General features: G+C 32.0%; 1 protein-coding gene across 1 annotated transcript; it reads right to left on the bottom strand.

Annotated features, from left to right (window-relative positions):
- Positions 1 to 6,452: 6,452 nt before the first annotated feature.
- LOC133174902 (uncharacterized) lies at positions 6,453 to 22,135 on the bottom strand. The gene is made up of 4 exons (XM_061309999.1): positions 21,451 to 22,135; positions 21,042 to 21,291; positions 20,577 to 20,865; positions 6,453 to 6,512 (listed from the first exon to the last, which is right to left on the bottom strand). The coding sequence occupies exons 1-4, from the start codon at positions 22,133 to 22,135 to the stop codon at positions 6,453 to 6,455; spliced, it is 1,284 nt and encodes a 427-aa protein (XP_061165983.1).

Raw genomic sequence — 22,135 nt, 5'->3', positions numbered from 1 at the left:
AAAGTAGAACCGGTTTTATGAATAAATTTGGCAGCAAACAGGAAATTGCTATTATCTGTTTCTTTTGAAAACATAAACTTTAAAAATGTGTTTCCAGATCTTTCTGAAAGATTTTCAAGATTTTAAACAGAAATGGGTGGGATTTAAAAAAAGCACAATCTACTTAATTAATCTTCGCTTTTGTGATAATATACGGCGAAAATTGGGCCTTAGTAGTATTGATTTTTCCAAAATCGCCCGATACGCTAGTGGAAAAAATGTATATGACAAACCTTTGTTTACCTTATATGGCTATTGTTATTAATGCGCACAGATAGGATCTTACCACCAACAATTGACCAATCATTGAATGAATAGCAATGTTTACCTGACACCTATATGTTTACATTTTACTTCGAACACGTGGTTTAACTCAATAACTCAAGCTACGATTGACATTAAATAGATTACCAAAAAAAAAAAACAAAAAACAAAAAACAAAAAAAAAAACAACAAAAAAAAAACAAAAAAACAAAAAACAAAAAAAAAAAAAAAAAAAAAAAAACAAAAAAAAAAAAAACAAAAACAAAAAAAAAAAAAAACCCAAACAAAACAAAACAGAAATTTAAAAATTGTTAATATAAAAAAAACGAAAAAAAAAAGAAATATATGGTGATAACGAACAGTATTCAAGCTCAAAAGTCCATTAAACAATACAAAATAGGAGCAGAGCAAACACGGACCTCCAAAACATCAGAGGTGGGATCAGGTGTCATGGAGGAGTGAGCATCCCCTGCCGACCGGTCACACCCGCCGTGTGCTCCTTGTCATGATCGGAAAATAACGGAGAAATCCGTCGACAATTCAGTGTGTAAATAATGGCCTAACAATGAGTATGAAAAACGTCAGTCAGCATTTGACTCAATGATAAATTGTATTTACTGACAAGGTCATTGTATCGACCATAGAACTTACGAAATGATGACTTTAAACGAGACTGCTGATATTCTTGTTTCATAAACTTGTTTGTCAATAATTTATTTCGTTTTAGAAATTGTACATACGTAGAGCATACTTATGTAACAATATACCTTTATCACCTGCATACGGGGTGTATATCTCTCAGTTGATTCGATCCGCAAGAGCATGCTCTACCTACGAACAATTTCTAAAACGAGGCAAGCTATTGACAAACAAGTTGATAAAACAAGAATATCAACAATCTCCTTTGAAGTGATCATTTTGCAAATTCTATTGTCGATACATTGACCATGTCATCAAATACAATCTATTGTAAAGTCAAATGGTGACTGACGTTTTTCATGCTAATTGTTAGGCCATTATGTACACACTGAATTGTTTAGGGATTTTTCCGGTTTTTCCCGATCATGATAAGGAGGATACGGCGGGTGTGACAGGCCGGCAGGGAATGCTCACTCCTCCATGGCACCTGATCCCACCTCTGATGTTTTTGGAGGTCCGTGTTTCCTCTGCTCCCGATTTGTATTGTTTGAATGGACTTTTGAGCTTGAATACTGTTCGTTATCTCCATATTTCATACAAACATGTTACACAAAACAGACATTGTACTTTTAATGATCTACTATATTTTTCTTTGGCAGAATATAACAAACGGTGTCATAAAAAATTGCCAAAATTGTATCTTATCTGATTTATCATTGATTAAATGATTTTAAAAATACTCCTGCCTGAATCTTTTTTAAAAGCAAATTAAGATGACAACCTAATATCAGTTCTAAAACTTAGACTTATTTGTTTTATAAAGGTTTTTCATGGAATGTAGCTTGAGTTTAAGTGTAGTATTATTTTGAGTTTTAACAAAAATCTGCACAAAGCAAAAACACCCACTGGAAAACACGATGGGTGCTAATGTTTCATGGAGTCATAATGTAGAAATACATTTATTGTAAGAATGAAATATATTGTAAAATATATTGTAAATTCAGATTAAACTAACGAACTATTACCATAGGATGTTCTAGGACTGAAATTGAGATATTCTATCTAAAATTTAGATCTTTTATTACCATAGAAAATTACATTGATGTTACATTGCCTTGAGCTTTAAGATGTTACACACTCATCTTAAAACATTCCATACTCGATTGTACCTTGTGTGTGTGTGTGTGTGTGTGTGACAATAAACGTAGTCTGAAACAGACTGTGATAATTATCCTCATTATATTCCTTTGTACACTCCTATTATATCATCACTAATTTGACCATTTTAAATATTGAAAAAAAATACTATACCTATCAATAAACACAATAAATACTTGTTATCTTCTTAATCATAAATGATTGTTTGGATAGAGAAAAAAAGGAATCGAAGATGTTTACAATGTTGTTGGCTTGTTGGTTCAGAAGCATTAGTTTAGGATAAATAGACTGAATGTTTATAGAAGCCCGTGTTGTCTAGGGTTGGATCTGCTGTAGTATTAGTTAAAGGTGCTTAGACACAGATTTGAAGTTTATATTTTCTCAATTTTTCTGTATAATATCACAACTTATATGTTGCTATGGCATTTCACACGAAAATAAAATTAAAAACTTATTAAATCTGGCAATTATTGAAACTACGAATTTCGGGAGGCGTTTGATTAACACATCCTTGCACTTTCACAATTTTTAACTTTATCCTTAGTACTTAAGAAAAGTAGCAATTTTGTTGTGTATTAATGAATAATATTACATTTATAATCCAGAAAATTCAGAGTAAAAATGTGCGAAAGCAAAACCAACTCACTTAAATATTGTCAGTGTTGTGTAATTGTGTACAGAGTTTAACAAGTTGAATACACCCGTGAAACGTAAACTGTTTTTGTAAACAGGGCACGAGCTCTGTTGTTGTTAATGTTTACGTTTCACCGGGTGTCTTCAATTGTTAAACTCTGCACACACCACTGAGCACGGACTGACAATACTGGCGAGATGATTTTGTTGTCTACATTTCTACTCTGAAATTTCTGCATTATAGTTTTAATCTTTTTCATTAATAAACAACAAAATTGCTACTTTTCTAAAGTAATAAGGATAAAGTTAAAATTTGTGAATGTGCAAGGATGTGTCTACCAAACGCGTCCAAAAATTCGAAGTTTCAATAACTTCCAGATAAAATAAGATTTTTATCAAATTTTCGTATGAAATATTATATCAATATAAAAGTCATAAAATCATTCAGAAAATTTGAATAAATATGAACTTCAAATCTGTGTCTAAGCATCTTTAAGGATAAAGAGACTTGATGTCTATAGAGGCCAATGTTGTCTAGGGTTGGGTCTGCAGTAGTATTAGTTAAGGATAAAGAGACTGGATGTTTATAGAATCCGGTGTTGGCTAAGGATGGTTCTGCAGTAGCTGTTATTAAGTGTAAAGTGACTAGATGTTTCTAGAAGCTAGTATTGGCTATAGTTGTTTCTGCAGTAGCATAAGTTTAAGATGAAGTGACTGGATGACTAAAGATGCCAATGTTAAATTGAACTGGTTTTTTAGGAGCATTGTATCGGATGGATGGACTGGATGTTTATAAAGTCCAGTGTTGACTAGGGCTGGTTTTGTAGAAGCACTATGTCAGTATGAAGTGACTGAATGATTATAGAAGGTGGTGTTCTAAAACTACGCAGTACAGTTAAGGTGTCCAATGGAAATATAGGCAATTTTTGTGATTAAAAAATATATTCTTAATCAGGATGGCGATTCTTTATAGTACTTTTTTTATATCGGACAAATGTAATTATGGTTAATAACGACATATTGTGGACGATAAGATTTTATATTTAGACTTGTCACGTGATGCGGTAATCACGTGATTATAGCACATATACTTGCAGTATTGAGGTCACCTATAAACAACACTAGTGCAATGGCATAACCAAGTTAAAATTCTGAGTTTAGTTTATAAATATTTTCAACACGCATTGTAGTTTCTGAAAAGTGCTGCGATCCTATATAGATTCTGCTATTTCATTGTTAAAATCATTTTTGTATGACCGCATGCTGTATTTTTTGCTGGTCAACGGCATTAAATATAGATACAGTTAATTCATTTTCAAGATTTCACCAGGATCGCAGCACTTTTCAGATACATTAATACCTCTAGAGTTTATTTGTAAAAGCTTACTATGATCCATTGAGTGTATGCCCTTGCACTAGATCGATTTATTAAGACCCTTACATTACTCTCCGATGTACTTATATACGAATATACGACAGTATCACTTAAATAGGAAATGTACGGAAAATATATTAATAGAATCATAAAGAAGACATTGCAACCAAGTTAACTGCCTCTTAAATATATGCAAATAATATTTTATTTAATTTTGAAATACATTTTCGTTGTAAAAACATTGCTGATCCGCCCCTCACTGCATACAATCTGCGTCAAGTTTTACGAAATGACGTCACATCTGCAAGTGCATCGCGATCATTGACTTATTTATGCCTATGTGGGATTTAACTAAAGATAAAACAGCATGTTATAATATGTTTTGATGTAGTTTGATGGTCTCCTACAGTTTAAAATAGCAAATGATTTCATTCTGTGGTATTTTTAAGAATTAATGGTTTTGTATGATGTCATAGTTAATATTTCCCGTACAAATTAGGCTCCGCCCCCTTTTTGTAGCCTCAATTGTGCTGTGTAGTTCTTCAGTAGCTGTAATTAGGTGTGAAGTGACTGGGTGATTATAGAAGCCGGTTTTGGCTAGGTTTGACCCTGCAGTGGTTTAAGTTCAGTTAAGTATAGTAACTGGATGATTGTAGAAACCAGTGCTGATTAAGGTTGGTTGTGCAGTAGAATAAGTTCAGAATGAAGTGATTGGATGATTACACATGTCAAAATATTGAAGCGGGGGTTAGAGTCGGAGGAATCTCGGATAAGGATTTCTTCTGTTGTAGCTTTAATTTAGTATAAAATGACTGGATGATTATAGAAAAAGAAAACACAGATATTACCATTATGAACATGTATAGACATTTCAAAAAAATCTATGGACAATGGCCTTGTCACATGTAATTTCTCCGATGAGTACATTCTCCCCTATATCAGTGTATCCTCCTTGGTGATCGATGAGTACATTCTCCCCTATATCAGTGTATCCTCCTTGGTGACCAATGAGTACATTCTCCCCTATATCAGTGTATCCTCCTGGGTGACCGATGTGTAACCATTTCATAGAAAAATTGAAAATCGTGCTCACATTTTTTGGAGGAATAAATTTGTGTTTTTCTTTGTAATATTATGTTTGTATGAATAATAACTGTGAAAAGAAATGCACCGAATGCAGCGTTGACCGTAGAAAAGCGCTAAAGCAATAAGTATTGTGTCTGCAGGGTGTTCATTTGAAGTAATTTGTAAAAATAAAATCAATTTAAAGATAATTCTTACTTCTAGTGAAAAATTGATTCAATTAGATTAACAAACATAAAAATATTTTCTACAGATAACCACGGCATTAAGTTGTCATTATATGACAATTTCAATATTTTTTAACAAATCTGGGGCAACCTGGAGTTTGTTGGGCTGGGTATAGACACAAAGTTAAGGCTCTGGAGACTGGGACACTGCTGCTGTTGTAACCAACTTCATATCTGACTAAAAACGCAGTGCACGTCAGGAAATTGGTTTTGGGACAAGGTCATTTGAGGGTCTTGTCATGAAACCACAAGACATTTGTCAAATCCACTGTATTGGAAATGATGGCATATTAGATATTCTAGTGCCGATTAGTAAAATGTTCAATTAACAAACGAGAATAACAGGTGGTGTGTTAGAATTTTTTTCTAGTTTGTATAGTCTGCATGTTGCCTGCCTTTAGTCTTCATTCCTGGAAAAATAAAGATAGTTTAATTTTTGAAAACATATTACTTGTTACATATTTTGTGTTCGGAAAAGTTTAATTAAGCAGTAAAAATAATGAATAGCTTACTGCAAGCACTTCTAGACATAGACTAAACTTACAAATACATCGTAGTCCTTTGTAAGTTTAGTCTATGTCTAGAAGTGCTTGCAGTAAGCTATTTGACTCTCTCGAAGCAAACGATGTCAATTTTATGTAGGTTAATGATTGATATATTAACAAAATACGAGTTTGAAGTGGGGGTGCCTGAAATTGAATTAGGTACCTTTTGGTAAGAATAAGTAGGGATTGCCCCATATACGAAATAAGTGCCTGTGCTATTCCATTTCGAAATATATGAGCTCAACATTTTAGATACTAAGAGGCTTCAAAACATCAAACCTTCATTTGGCCTCATCAGTTGATGCACTTCGGGATGAATCAAAAAGTACTCACAGAAATCCACCTTAATTCTAAATATTACGACTTATAATATTCCCCACAAGCGAAGTTTAAAAGAGTATTATAGAATTCTTTTAAGAAGGTTGGGTCCTGCTATCCAAAGGACATGACATTACATGACAATTCAGTTTGTGAATAATGGCCTAACAACTAGTGGCTTGGGGTAAAAAGCTGAGTGGAGTGGAGTGGAGTGGAGTCATGGAGTGGAGTCTGTATCATAACAGTACAGTCAGTTTGAGAACAAAACAATTTCTTTTGCATACAATCTCTCCCCTGCAATGTCATTTTGGCTTTGCGTAACACCAATAATACAAGGAACAAAAGAAATCTGTGCAGCCAAAAAACTATTGACCTTTAAATTTCAAACAGAAATTCTTTCTTAAAACAAAGACTAGGTAATACATTAACAACATCTAAACTAAGCTCAGATATATGACCCAGCTCACCTATCCAAAACAGACAAACCTAGTAAGAGGTGTTGACAGCTTTATAATATCAAACAGATAGAGGGTAAACAACTGCACTGCAGAACTGATGACAACAATTGAATTATAAAGGCACATAATTACCTTTATTTTTAGGTTTTACTTTTGAAGTGCATTCAACCCTCTTTGTTGATATTTGAAGGTCACAATTTTTTTTTCTGAATATCATTCCTCTTGATTTGTTGATATTAACATACACATATACCTTTTTCTGGTTAAATTGGGGGAAATGCTACAGAATCTAGGTGTATAGCCTACATGTATTTGTCAATTGGGTCTATCAAAGTTAAATGTCAAGGATTAATTACTAGTATAAGATATCAAAAGGAAATATTTATGGAAATAAACTCAACAGCTCATGTAGTTATTTTTAATATTTTGAAGTACACATTGAAGTACACATTGTGCATTTTAAATGATTTTACCTTTGTTTCTTGGGGAGGGGGCAGTTTTAATTCTTACCTGTAATTAGTTTCACCAATATTTGAACAAAGAAAATCTTTTTATTTTATAAATGTGACTCAGAACAGAAATTATATATATATGATTAGAAATACGTAACTAGTTGAGTTATTGCTTTCTTTGTACTTTGCTGATCAATGTTTCACATGCAGTCTATCATTCAGTACAAGCATCACTAATGCAGCTGTTTGTTGTAAACAAAAATGAAGACTTTTTGACAGAATTAATATAATTAATATAATTGAAGGATGAGAACTTTAAAAGAATGTCAACCCCCATAATGATGTGCTGAAATATATTTGGTTATATACTCATTAATATTGTTTTATAAAGACGACTCAAGCAAGATGCTGTCAACTTCATTCAGTTATTAAAATAAGTTACATGGTTTGCTACAACGGACAAAATGTTTATTTTTTTAATATCATTCAATTAAATTTATTTTATTTTGTTTTTGATGTTGCTGAGGCTGCCAATATTTACCTTAGTGGGTATATATGGTACCTATAAGTTTTATTTTCAAAAATCCTGCAACATTTACTAAGAGCATGTTTTACAAAAGAACTTATTACTAAGACCAAACACTTTAGATGATAATATAATCTTGCAAAATCAATGACTCTGTTAAAAATTGCTTGTATAAAAATATCTATCTAAAATAATTTTAAAAGGATTAAAATCATTTTCAAATCAATGTTAAAAAGAAAGTTAATCTCAAAATTATATTTTGGTCTTAGTCATAAGTTCTTTTGTGAAACAGACCAAAAAAAAATCTTATAAACATTATTTGCCCTATTTCAAAGAATGTCTTAGAAGTTTCATAAAAAAATGCCCATGGTTTGAAATATCCAGAGATTTTATCGTCCATTGAAGAATCAGGTCTCAATTATCTGTCTTATCAGCTATTATCCCCTCGCAACGGAGTTGGAGGGGATATAGTAACTCGCTTGTGTGTGTTCTAGTGTGTTTGTAAGTTTGTCCTTGTGTAATTTGCTTTAGTAGAGATGTCGAATGCTGTCTTGATTTATAGATATGCTCTTTGCGAGGGGATGCTCTGCTTTGCGGTGCCCTTGTTAAATGCTTTTTTCACTACAGCCCATGTTTGCTGTTAAAAGTATAACCCAGAACATTCCTGAATAATGGTGAAATTTTTATTAGGTTACAACAGGGACCTATAGTATATAGGTCCCTGATTACAAGTACATGTATGTGACCCGGTACTGTCGAACTTGAAAAAATTATTGTGTATTCAATGTCTGATTATATTTTTTACTGTAATTCTTATATAGATTCCAAATTGTAAACTACGCCCAGCTGTAAAAAACCAGTTATATTTAGTTCACTTCATTTTAAAGCAAATTTGTAACTGAGTAAGTATTTCTAGTGCAGTAATTAAATCTGTCAAGACTTCTCGCCTGTTGGGATGGGAGTGGATATGGGTCACTTAGTCTCTGTTACCCAAAACAAAAAGCTTTTCCCACTGATGAGTTGACATTTGAAGGTCATGATTTTTTTCATTTACTCATTCATTTGCTTCATTGTCAATATGCTTCATACAACATGAACTAGTTTCTGACTAATTGTAACATATTTATTCTGAAATCAGGAAGTTTCCAAGAGCCTAATCAGTGATCACAGACATCAGCTATAGCTGGGGCATACAGAAATAAGAGAGGAAAGGAGGGGGAATTGTGTTCAGTGACAAGAATAATTTTTTAAAAATTTCAACTGCCATGACTCTACATGAAATATATGGAGATAACGAACAGTATTCAAGCTCAAAAGTCCATTAAACAATACAAAATAGGAGCAAAGCAAACACGGACCTCTAAACATCAGAGGTGGGATCAGGTGCCATGGAGGAGTGAGCATCCCCTGCCGACCGGTCACACCCGCCATGTGCTCCTTGTCATGATCGGGAAATAACGGAAAAATCCGTCGACAATTCAGTGTGTAAATAATGGCCTAACAATAAGTATGAAAAACGTCAGTCAGCATTTGACTCAATGATAAATTGTATTTGCTGACAAGGTCATTGTATCGACCATAGAACTTACGAAATGATGACTTTAAACGAGACAGCTGATATTCTTGTTTCATAAACTTGTTTGTCAATAATTTACCTCGTTTAAGAAATTGTTCATACGAAGAGCATGCTCTTGCGTATCGAATCAACTGAGAGATATATACCCCGTACGCAGGTGATGAAGGTATATTGCTGCATAAGTAAGGGAAGTTGACGATTGAAAAGTTAAAATCATCACGTTTATCATAAAGCTTCTTTGTTAGATTACCATTAACGTATTTTTCAAGTAAAATATCCAAATATGAAACAGATGTGTCGGACTCTTGTTGTATCTTTTATCTCAAGCTCACCGGGATATATCGTATCGACATAAGAATGAAAATAGCCATTGTTAATTGACAATGCATCGTCGATATATCTAAATGTCGAGTTGAAGGCCACAGCAAGTGTTTTCTTCTTTTCACGTACAAGATTTTGGACAAATTCTGCTTCATATGAATACAAAAAAAGGTCTGCTAATAACGGGGCGCAATTGGTACCTATGGGAATTCCAATAGATTGTTGGAAGACCTGGTCTCCAAAAACCACATAGATATTGTCAATCAGAAACTCAAGCATCTTTTTAATGTCAACTTCAGAGTACTTGTGTGTACAATCAGAATGTTTTTTAACAAAATAATTTTGCAAATGACCAATGACAAGGTAAGTATATTTACGAGTTCCATTTTTATTGAAAAAGCAGCTGTCAATTATATCAAAAAGCCTGGACTTTAATTTATCGTGGGGATTGGTTGTGTATAAAGTAGAAAAGTCATAAGTTTTTAAGCTGTTGATTTTGGTAAAATCTTGCGATTTCAAATTTTCCAAAAGTTCCTTGGAATTTTTAAGTATCCACATCTGATTTACACCACTTCTCGAATATATTGTTGCACAGTACTCTTGAAGTTTCTCCTTCACCACTGTTAATATCTTAGTGAGGAGTAAAGAAAGAGGCTTGGTTGAACATTTACTGGAACCCGCTATGTATCTTTGTTTGTAAGGATTTTTATGAAGTTTCGGAATCCAATATAAATATGGTAATTCAAATTCATTTTGGTTGTTTGGAATATTAAAAATATTCAAAACTGACATATGATTTTGAAGAATTTCTTCCTTAGAAAGGGAACTACGAGTATAAGTTGGATTACCACTTGTAGAATTAAATCCTCTAAAATACATTTAATATAATGAGCCTTACAAACAAAGACAATGTTGTTACCTGCTTTGTCAGCAGGGACCAGTACGTACTGATCATGTAATCTATCTAATTCTTTTTTCACTTCTGGATTATTGAATACAGAAGGATAGATGGTTCTCATATTGCTCCTCAATCTTTTAATGCGTGATTTTAACATACATCTGATCCATTTAATCCATTCTGACAAAGTGTCAAGGTCTTCTTTTTCATGTCTGGCCCATCGCCTGGCGTAGTCCTCTACAGAATCCATAATATTTATGAAATTCCGACTCCAGTTGAAGGATCGCTGTTCCCTAAATTTAAGACCTTTTAAAATTAGTGATCTAAGGTCCTCATTATTAACTATATTAACGTCACCAGTAATAACGTGTCCAGCAGGACTATAGTTATAGGGCGAAGAAGAACATGAACACGATGGAGGATTATGTTTCAGGTATTCGATATCCAGGCACTGTAAAGTTTTCTTGTAATTAAAAAATTTGGAAGCAATAGTCGATGTATATTTGTAGGAAATACAAGGTGTAGTCTTTAACTTGAAATATGGTGGAATACAAGACTGGACCCTTTTGTGATTAAGAATATTACTTATATTAACCGCGTCAATTCCTTTGTTGGCATATTGAAGTTTAAGGAAAAAACGGATTATTTTAGCTGCGGGGGTTTAAAAAGCCTATGATTTGCAATATCCATAATCACAGATCCGAGCCTATATTCTGGTGTCGAGGAATCAAAAAATGGACTTTCCTTGACCTTTTCAAGAAGACTATTTAAAAGTTTCAAAGGGACAGAGTAAAGTTTGGTGCGAATATGATGTAGACCCAACTGTTGATTTACATAAGGTAGTAATTAATCAAAAGAGATATCGTGTATTAAAGGTTTATTGTAAGACCGATGCCCATGACTACGCTTACGTCTCTGTGTATGGTTAAAAAGTCCCATCACATTTACATTGCTACACTGTGGACTGGAAAGATTTCCAACACTATCGACATTGTCATTACATCCATAGGGAAAGGCTGTCCCTAGCTTTCTAATCCAAAATTCTTCTCGTTGTTTATGGAAAGGTGTATTTAGTGATGGACTGTTTGTCCTGATCTAAGCTTCTGTAGTGTTTCCTGCAATTTACCGATACCACCCCTGCCCCCACATCAAAAAGGGAGATAAGGGATAAAGTTACACAAAATGAGAAATAACATCATCTAAAGTGTTTGGTCTTAGTCGTAACTCATAAGTTTTGTAAAACAAAAATGTAAATGTTGTATGGATTTTTTGAAAATAAAACTTAAGTTAATCAAGGGTACCGCAAAGCGGAGCATTCCCTCGCAGTTTATCTTTAAATCAAGACAGCATTTTACATCAGTCCCGATGCAATTTACGTCACTTCCCTTTAACACCATTCTAAACTAACACACACACACACACACACAAAAGCATGTTACTATATCCCCTCCAACTCCGTTGCGGGGGGATAATACTAGTAATAAGGTATATAATGTACCCACTAAGGAAAATATTTGCAGCCTCAGCAACATCAAAAACAAAATTAAAAAAAAATTAATGTAATGATATAAAAGAAAAAAATTGAAAATTTTGTCCATCGTAGCAAACCATGTTATTTCATTAAAAGAATCATGTTGACAGCATCTTGTTTGAGTCGTTTTCATAAAAAAAAAAATGAGGAACCAAATATATTTCAGCACATCATTATGGGGATCGACATTCTTTTAAAGTTCCCATACTCCAGTTAAATTAATTCTATCAAAAAGTCTTCACCATTCTTTATATCAAACAGCTGTATCAGTGATACAAGTACTTGTTGATAGACATTGAAATGCAAAGTACAAAGAAAGCAATAACTCGACAGAAAGAATGTACATGTAATACCAGTAATATTTTTAAAAAATATTTTTATATTACTTATCATATATATAATTTCTGTTTTGAATCAAATCAATAAAAATAAGCTTTTTCTTTGTTCAAATATTGGTGAAATTTATAACACAGCCCCCTACCCAAGAAACAAAATTAAGGTAAAAACTTTAAGAGTAAATAATGCATCATTGTTTAAAATACAATGTGTACTTACCAAAAAAAAAACCGAGTTGTTGAGTATATTTCGATAAATATTTTCCTTTTTATGTCTTATAATTAATCCTGGGCATTTAACTTTGATAGACTTCTAATTGACAAATACATGTAGGCTATACACCTAGATTCTGTAACTTTTTCCCTTATTTAACCAGAAAAAGGGAGATACACGTGTTTGTTAAATTAATACACATCAAATTAGGAGAAGAAATAGTAACCTTCAAATATCAACAAAGAGGGTAGCTTGCACTTTAATAGTACATGTAATTAAAACCAAAAAAAGTGCCCTTGTAATTCAATTGTTGTCATCAGTTCTGCAGTGCAGTTGTTTACCCTCTATCTGTTTAATATTATAAAGCTGTCAACACCTCTTACTAGATTTGTCTGTTTTGGATAGGCGAGCAGGGTCATATATGTGAGCTTAGTTTAGATGTTGTTAATGTATTACCTAGTCTTTGTTTTAAAAAACATTTCTGGGTGATTCTCTTTTTCACCTTGACATTTAAAGGTCAATAGTTTTTTGGCTGCACAGATTTCTTTTGTTTCTTGTTTATTCATGTTACACAAAGCCAAAATGACATTACAGGGGAGAGATTGTATGCAAAAGAAATTGTTTTGTTCTCAAACTGTCTGTACTGTTATGATACAGACTCCACTCCATGACTCCACTCCTCTCCACTCCATTCAGCTTTTTACCCCAAGCCACAACTAGTATGAAAAACGTCAGTCAGCATTTGACTCAATGATAAATTGTATTTGCTGACAAGGTCATTGTGTAGTAGAGGTACTTTTTTTTAAATAATAAAAGTTGAAATGATTTTTTAAAATAAATATTAAATATAAATTAAATAAACTATTAAATAAGTTAAAAATGATAAGTTTTCTATTAAAGTTTCATTCTGTTCATTCTTTACTAACATGGGCATTTAGTGACATAGCTATACACCCCTTTAGATTCACACCTGTACATATACATTTACATGACCACACACACATCTATTGGTCAGATTTTGAAATGGATAGATTTCATTGATTGAAAGTTTGGTCTTTGTGGGGCACTGAGTTTTATTCAGATTTAGCTAAAGATTTCATGGTGTAAGATATTCATATAGTTCAAGCTGCTGATTTAAAATTTGTTTCTGAAGACCTAAGACAGTTCCTGACATTTCCATTAACCCATTTTTTATATCATCCATTATCCATTTATCTATCATCAACTGGACATGTCACCTTAATAAACGAATGATTTAAAAGTTACAACTGAGTGTGTTTTCCATTATTGCCGGGAATACCCGTTACAATTGTATCGACCAGAAAACTTACGAAATGATAACTTTAAACGAGACTTCTGATATTCTTGTTTCATGAACTTCTGAGACTTCTGATATTCTTGTTTCATGAACTTGTTTGTTAATAATTTACCTCGTTTTAGAAATGGGTGAATTAAAAAAAAATGACCACCAAACTGAATTTTTTTGGCAAAATTCAACTACTTCTAACATATTTTTCACTTATATCATCATATTGCATATACATTTTAGTTTAAAATCCTGAAGTGGCAATAGAATAGAAAATTGGATTAAAAAGTTTCAAAATTTTTATTAGTAAAATTTCTTTTGAAAAAAGAAAATATCATTACACCTTAAAAGACTTTCTGAAATACATAATCACAAGAAATTTTAGTTTTTTATGCTTCAAAATGGTAAAAGGGGTATAAATGATTAAATCTAGACCTTGAATGAGTATCTTCTCTTGTACATGTGACAAAAAATTGGCTTTTTGATTGTTATTTTACATTATTTTTTCAATTCTGGGTTGAAAAGTTTTAATATGAAAAAAATATGTAGCAATAAAATTCCCCAAATTTCACTTTTTTGTCAGTTCAAGTCAATTCTTTAAATCTAAGCCAAAAAAGAATTGTTATATACGAGTTCTCTTAAAAAAATACTAGATATTAAAGTGACCCTATGTTACATTATTGTGTTGCACTCCTGACATCTGATATGTATTTTATTCAACGTTGTTTTGAAAATTATAACACACAATAACCCATTCTTACTTTTTAAATCAATTTGTCGTGTTGATATTTTTCATCGTTTACAGCAGGTTTTTCATATTTTGAAGACCTTAAGACATGATTATTTGCAAAGTGTAATATATATAAATTGTATTTAAAATATATGTGAAATGATGAAAACTATTCCCTGAATGGACTGTAAAATTTCTGTAATTTGTTGATAGACATAGTGTTTTGAACATCAAATAGTATCAAGCATTTTTTTCAACTTCATTTTTAGTAAAGATAGTTAAAAAGCATCGGTAATTATGAAGCAGTTTTGTTGCACTCCTGACTGCAGTAAAGTTTAAAATTAAAACCATAGAACACAGAAATTGATAAAGTGTTGGCAACATCAAGTGGTAATGAAATTGTGCAATACTTATAGTCCAATACTTCATAATTAAAACAGATGAAAGTATTTAAAATTTGCATTTTATCTGGAATTATACCCTATTTTATGCCAAAAAACTAGCTTAAATGTATATTTAGAAGATAAAATATATTTTAAAGCATATTTTCCTTTAGAAGACAAACACAGTAACCCACCAGAAAAATTCTACTCATCATTTTTTCTTTATTTTCATTCTTATTGGATGATTTATAATTCTAACATATTTGTTGCACTTCTGACCAAAAGTATTGGGGCCTTTAAAGTAGAATTGTGAAGTGAAAATTACATAAGAACTTGTTCTGTTGTTTTAGTGAAGTTGAGGAGGAATTACTTGAATTTTATGACAATGTTTTAGTATGTTTATTTTTAACGTTCATTAAAATAATCACAAAAAGATAAAAACACATCTGAATTGATAAAATTGAAAAAGGAAGGATTTTAATAATAAAACTGTCAATAATTTAGCATTAAATTAGACAAAAAGATCATTATTAATTAATGAATACTTCTAAGCATGAATAGAAGTCTTTTCGTCACACAACTTGAATCTTTAAAAAAATGTGTTGCACTCCTGACCATAGAAATATGGATCTGAAGCACAGACAAATCCTGTAATTGATAAATCTATTTGGTAAAAATGTTCTTTGTGTCTTTATTTACCAAAATAAAAATCAGAAAATCATATAATGATAATAGTTTTTTATGCTTGGGAGCAAAACATCAAATGTTGCACTCCTGACATTTTTGGGTATGCACATATACTTGACTCTCATTAATGCTGCTTGTGATTTATATAAAATTTTTAAGTTCTAAAATGTATATTAGTTATTATTTTACACTTCCAAAATTCTTTTTTGTCTTAATTTTCTATCAGAATTTTACAATTGATGTTTTTTTGGCAACACTACATTTTTTCTGTTGCACTCCTGACATGGTATAACATTTTTTTTAAACATCAGCCATGACCACAACCTGATTAAACAAAAGTTATGACAGTCCACATTTAAAGCTCAATACTTTGAATATTATCAGGAAAGTCTTTATTTTCAACATGAAGCATTATTTTTTATTTCACAGATCTCCAAAAAATATTGAAATTTCAAAATGTCACAAAAAGGTGTTGCACTCCTGACAATTTTAGCATCATTTTTGGGCATAACTTTTTTGTTAATTGAGATATCAATGAGATACTTGGCAGGTATTTAGACACTATCTAAAGACATATGTTGAGACATAGAAATCTATTTTCATTGCCTGTATTTTTAGTGTGGGTTGATAAATATGTGTTTGGTCTTTTTTTTTTAATTCACCCAAATTGTACATACGTAGAACATGCTCTTGCGTATCGAATCAACTGAGAGATATAAACCCTGTATGCAGATGATGAAGGTATATTGCTGCATAAGTAAGGGAAATTGACGATTGAAAAGATAAAGTCATCATGTTTATCATAAAGCTTGGTTGTTAGATTACCATTAACGTATTTTTCAAGTAAAATATCCAAATATGAAACAGATGTGAAACACTCTGTGGTATCTTTTATCTCAAGCCCACCGGGATACATAGTATCGACATAAGAATGGAAATAACCATTGTTAATTGACAATAAGTCGTCGATATATCTAAATGTCGAGTTGAAGGCATAGCTTAATTTAAAATCAAACCAAAAAATGATGGTTCATGCGCTTGTTTTGGCCCTACGGAGCATTTAATATGACCTTTTTGCACTATAATAACGTCTAACACATAAATAAATTATTCAAAGTTTTTCCTCCAATATTTTTTATTCAAATAAATTATGGGAACAATCACAGTCTTATTTTATCTTGAATATACACATTAAAAATTTGTGACAACAAAAACGTTTCAAATTACTTTGCCTGGTCAATTATTTGACCTTTCTGCACTCAAAAATGTCATTTTTCTTGAATTAAAAATTTAACAAGCAATAAAATCATTTGAAAGTAATGTAATTTTACAGAATTTAAGCAGAATGGTTAAAATTATCTTAAATATTCAGAAAAGAAAATTAAAAATGGAAGTCTGTGATATTAATTTTTAGATGCTACTAATAAAGTGTTGATTTTAAGCTTAAAATGGGGCTATTTTTACGAGACTTTCACGATAAATTAGCTATATTTGTCAAATATGATGATAGAATTCGCGATAGTTAATTTAATATATAATTTAGGACCAGCATAAAACAGTTCAATACACAGAATAACTCTGTGTGCAGGCTGCATGGAAAAATAGGAATAAAAACTCAATAATGTAAATACATGTATTTCAAAAGAGAAAAATTGATAATTGTAATTTTGATTAAGATTTTCTTCTAAAAATCCTTTTGCAACAAAATATATCATGACTTTTGGTATGGAATTTAATCACGAGGTTTTATTTGAATATAGTTTAATCTGCATTGTAGAATCCAAATTTATTGCAAGAACTAAAACATTATGCAGATTTTTTAAAAATAAAGATTAAGAAAAAAATTGCTCAAAAGCTCAGGAACGAAATTCTTTGACTAAAATATTATGAACACCAGGAATTGCAAGGTCATCATATCTTGTCGTTTTGTTCATCTTAAGGCTGTAGAAAGTTTCAATTTAAAAGTCACAGTGACTTAATATCAATATTCATTTTTAAATTGTTATATTTTTGAAACAAAGAGGCTTAGGATAAGACAGATTCTAAATCCCATGCCAATCAACTTGATGTCAAGAGCAGAAAATGCTTTACTGTTCGTCAATAAAACGAGTTGTTGTTATTCGAAATAACAATAATTGATGATGCAAAAGGAAAATCTGCCCCAGCTTTTTATAAGAAAAAAGAGCAAACCCTGCTTTGTTTGAATTTGACTATGACAAAAGTTTCATTCTAAATTGACAAAACAAAACAAATAAACAAACAAAACAAAACAAAACAGAGCAAAAAAAAAAAAAAAAAAAAAAAAAAAAAAAAAAAAAAACAGTAAATTTATGACACATCTATCATAATTTTTATTGACTATTTAAACATACTAAGTACATCTCATATTATGTTTTAATTATATACATTATACAAAAATTTAAATTTGGGTGGAATTTGATAAAAGTTTATTATTTAGGAGGGATATTTATTGAATAATGAAGTGTAATATTACTGATTACACTTGCTCTGATTCTGTTAGAGGATATGGGGGCTCATCATTGTATTCCCGTGTCTTTAATGACGAGTTTTCATTATTTTATCACAACTCAATTCCCTGTAGACGTATGTGGAGCTTCTTTTTTCAATACGGAAGGTCAGTCATAAATAGAGATGACGGTAGATTTATAGATTATAAATTCCATCAGGTGAACTTCTATAGGAAGTCAGGTGAATTCCAGGTATCAATTCCCATTTCTGTAGCTGTTTAAATTTCATTTCCATTTTCTTGTGTAAGAGATTGTTCGAACGAGTCTAAAGAATCCTGAAAGTGACCTGTCACGTGTTGACAAATCCCCAAAATCTGCCAGGATACAGTACCAACCAGACCCAACCTGACACAAAGCAGTCCCAGAGCAGTCCCGGGAACTGCTTTCGGAGCTTACTCAGAAATGAGATTACCAATAAACAATGTAACTATAAAAGGCAGTTGAAATTGATGACCCATTTCTTTCTGAGCAGTGCAACTTTCTCATGCAACAGTCATTTTTGAACTGTTAAGAAAATCACACTTCGCGTATAGAAACAAATAATAAATATTGAACAAAGAAGACGTTCACACCTACTAATAACATGAATATTTAAACACAGTTTTGTGGTATATTAATTTTTCTCCAAAATAAATCAATTCCTTCATTTACTGTGATTGATATTGGTTTCTATATTTATATATTTATTTTTTATAGAAAATTAAACTTTAGTTATTTATTTTCTATCAAAACTAGCTTTAAATAGACCTTATAATTATAGAGCAAGGCCGATTTCCATACTATACGCTGAATGCAGTTTTCTGAAGTGCTGGAGCTTTTGAAAAATTCTTTGAGTATTATATTTCAGTCATGATTATTTTCACTGACTTGCCAATTTAATTATCGTTAGATTATCTATGTAACAGAAAACAATTGTCATATTACTTTTATTATATAAACGTTTGAGTGTACATCTGTAAATAATGCGAATGGAACCCTCAGATTATGTTCAAAATTAATTAATCCCGAAATAAATTTATACACATTTATTGAAACAAAGATTTTTTGCAGTATATAGATTGAAGTTAGTGTCATTGTTGACCAGCATGTTCAGTGATGTGTAACACTGATACCCAAATAACATGTACTGACTTTCTGCTAATCATGCCCGAAGGCGATTGAAACCTCAGGTGTTGACACCATTTTATACATTTGTATTGCTTTTTATTAATCGGCCAGGAAAACACAAACAAAACAAATAAGAAATAAGTCACAATTCCCAATATTTTAAAATGTTTATAAATTTACTCTTTTAATAACTTGTTTATAAATCAAAAACAAATTCATAAATAAATCCCCCAATAATTGTTCACAAATATAATTGTTTAAATGACTGAAGAATGGTAGAATAATTTTATTTCATTGTCATTTAATGAATTATTAGGTTTTATTTGAGGGCGGTAAAAAATAGCATGGAATGCTCTTTTTTAGCATGGTTTTGGCTTTTTTTATTTTAAAAAAAAATCCAGTACAATACGTCCCTCTGAATATCTTATTGTAATGACAAGTTTGTTTTTTGTTTGTTTGTTTTTTTTTAAATAGTGCTAATGCAAACTTTGAGTACATACCGTAACTTGACAGCATTAATTAATTAAATAGGCCCAGATATTTTTTTTCAAACACCTGTATTAAAGTTTTAATTATTATTAATTAATTAAATAGGCCTATATATATATATATATATATATATATATATATATATATATATATATATATATATATATATATATATATATATATATATATATATATATATATATATATATATATATATATATTTCAAACACCTGTATGAAAGTTTAATTTAAGGGATAAAAGTCATCTCCTGACTTTCCTTTTAACTACCGGTATACTTTCATTTTTTAAAATTAATTCTAGACTACAATTGTGTAAATTTACAGCCCCTGAAGACATTTAGTAATTACATGTATATCTATCTCTACTTATTAAAATGTTGTAAGAAATCCTTGGTTTTTTTAATTCTTTATCTTAAACACCTCTCTGCTGAAAGTAAACAAAACAACAACAGGGAGCCTGCAAATTCAGAATACACAAGGGGCGGAGCTATCATGTCACTCAGAACCTTTTTCATGCATGAGTGAACAAAGCAGTCCCAGAAAGCAGTCCCAGGGACTGCTGGGTCTGCTTTTTAGAGCAGTCCCACAGCAGTCCCAGAGCAGTCCCACAGTAGTCCCAGAGCGGTCCCAGAGCAGTCCCAGAGCGGTCCCGGGGACTGCTTTCTGGGACTTCTTAGGTGTCAGGTTGGGTCTGGTTGGTACTGTATATCTCCTAGACCTGAATCTATAAGTACTGCTTGATCAGCGTGAACTAGGGTCTGTAGATCATCTAGAGCTGTTTGTGCTCTCGTTGTGTCTATATGTCTGTAGCACAAGATCTCTAGCATGTACAACATTACCAAGGATGGAATATATAATGTACGCACAGTGTTCTGTAAAGCAGACTGTTGTTCTGGTATCAATTCATGGATGTAAGAAGTTTTGTTGTCAAGTGTAATATCCCATGCTACAGCCTGTCTCATCTTTGTAGACCAGGAATGTCCCCCTACAGCCTCAGTATACATCTCTTCATCTACATTGAACCTATTACATTACATATGGCTGTGCTAGCTTAACCTTGATCATCTTTATAATAGATAAAGCTTCCATGTATCTAAGTGTCTTATAATAATACATGGCTATGTACCACATGTCAGTAATATAACCGAAATTTGGCTGTTATTTTCATAATGTAACAGGAGATATTGTCAGCTCTGTACCTCATTTTGTTTCCTTGAGTGTAACTTTCCATGTGTAATACAAAAGCAGTTTGCTGAAGGATATTAGCTGAATGTTTCTGTAGCAACGGGACTTGATACTGTGTTAGGAGGGGTGAAACTATCATCTGTTCTATTGTATGAAGATACCACATACTGCTTTGTTGAACTGGTGTGGATGGAATGTCTGTACTGTATATTTGCTCCATTATATTTAAATCAAATCTAGCCTCAGAAATCAGCGTATACTCATCTGTACAGATAGAGAGTATGGGGTTATGAAGAACTTTTATAATACATGACCTAATGGAGGGATTGTGTAGCAGGGATATTGTGTTCTGTTGGATTCCCAGAAAACTGCTATCTTCGTTTGATGGGAACACAGGAATTTATCATCATCACCTAATCTGACAGACCCAGAAACCCCCCAGGAGATTTTGTGGACACCAGTGAGGTATTGCATTTTGTTGAATCACCCAGAAAACTGCTGTCTTCATGTGATAGGAACATAGTGATTTATCATCTTCACTTAGTCCATTGTTAATTATTTCTGTTAAGAACAACTTGAGCAGGATATAAGTTAAGGCTTGACAGTGGTTCATTGCATACAAAAGCTTTTGTTCTGCCAGAGAAAAAGAAATTCTCCATTCATGGTCTTCATGAATTCCTAGCTTATGTCGAATTGCTAGAAAGTGACATCCATTTTGTACTATATCATCAACAACATGAGGTTGAGGCCATGTGTGACATCTGTCTATCCATGAGGAGGCAGATAGGGGCCAAAAGTCACACTTCAGAGAGTAAGCCTGATCACATGTATAACTAATTGAGGTGACACAAGGTCCATGTTGAATGCAGTCAGGTGAAATAGAACACCAAACCTGTCTGTATTTAGAACCAGATACATAATCTCTCTTATTTATTCTCACACAAGCTCTCCGGATTAATCCATGAGTGCTTGATGACATTAAATATAACAAAGTGAATCCTGGTGGACTATCAGAACAGTCACAGAGGATCAGTGTTTGTCTGTGTGTGTTGTAATACTGAGACTGAGATAATACCCAGATCACACGATGGTTATTTGGCCACAGCAT

The sequence above is a fragment of the Saccostrea echinata genome, unplaced genomic scaffold, assembly GCF_033153115.1.
Source record: "Saccostrea echinata isolate AGI-Se365-2 ecotype Australia unplaced genomic scaffold, CSIRO_AGI_Sech_v1 ptg000060l, whole genome shotgun sequence".
NCBI classification, from domain to species: Eukaryota; Metazoa; Mollusca; class Bivalvia; order Ostreida; family Ostreidae; genus Saccostrea; species Saccostrea echinata.
This window is presented reverse-complemented; position numbering and strand designations above follow the sequence as displayed.

Bases quoted from the DNA above. Each gene is read 5' to 3' on its own strand.
- LOC133174902 (XM_061309999.1), bottom strand. From the start codon at position 22,135: ATGCTGTGGCCAAATAACCATCGTGTGATCTGGGTATTATCTCAGTCT. The intron at 21,292-21,450 runs GTCAGATTAGGT...CTATCTGTACAG, and splicing joins CCTGGGGGGTTTCTGGGTCT to ATGAGTATACGCTGATTTCT. The intron at 6,513-20,576 runs GTACTTATAGAT...GTTATGATACAG, and splicing joins TAGTTCACGCTGATCAAGCA to ACTCCACTCCATGACTCCAC.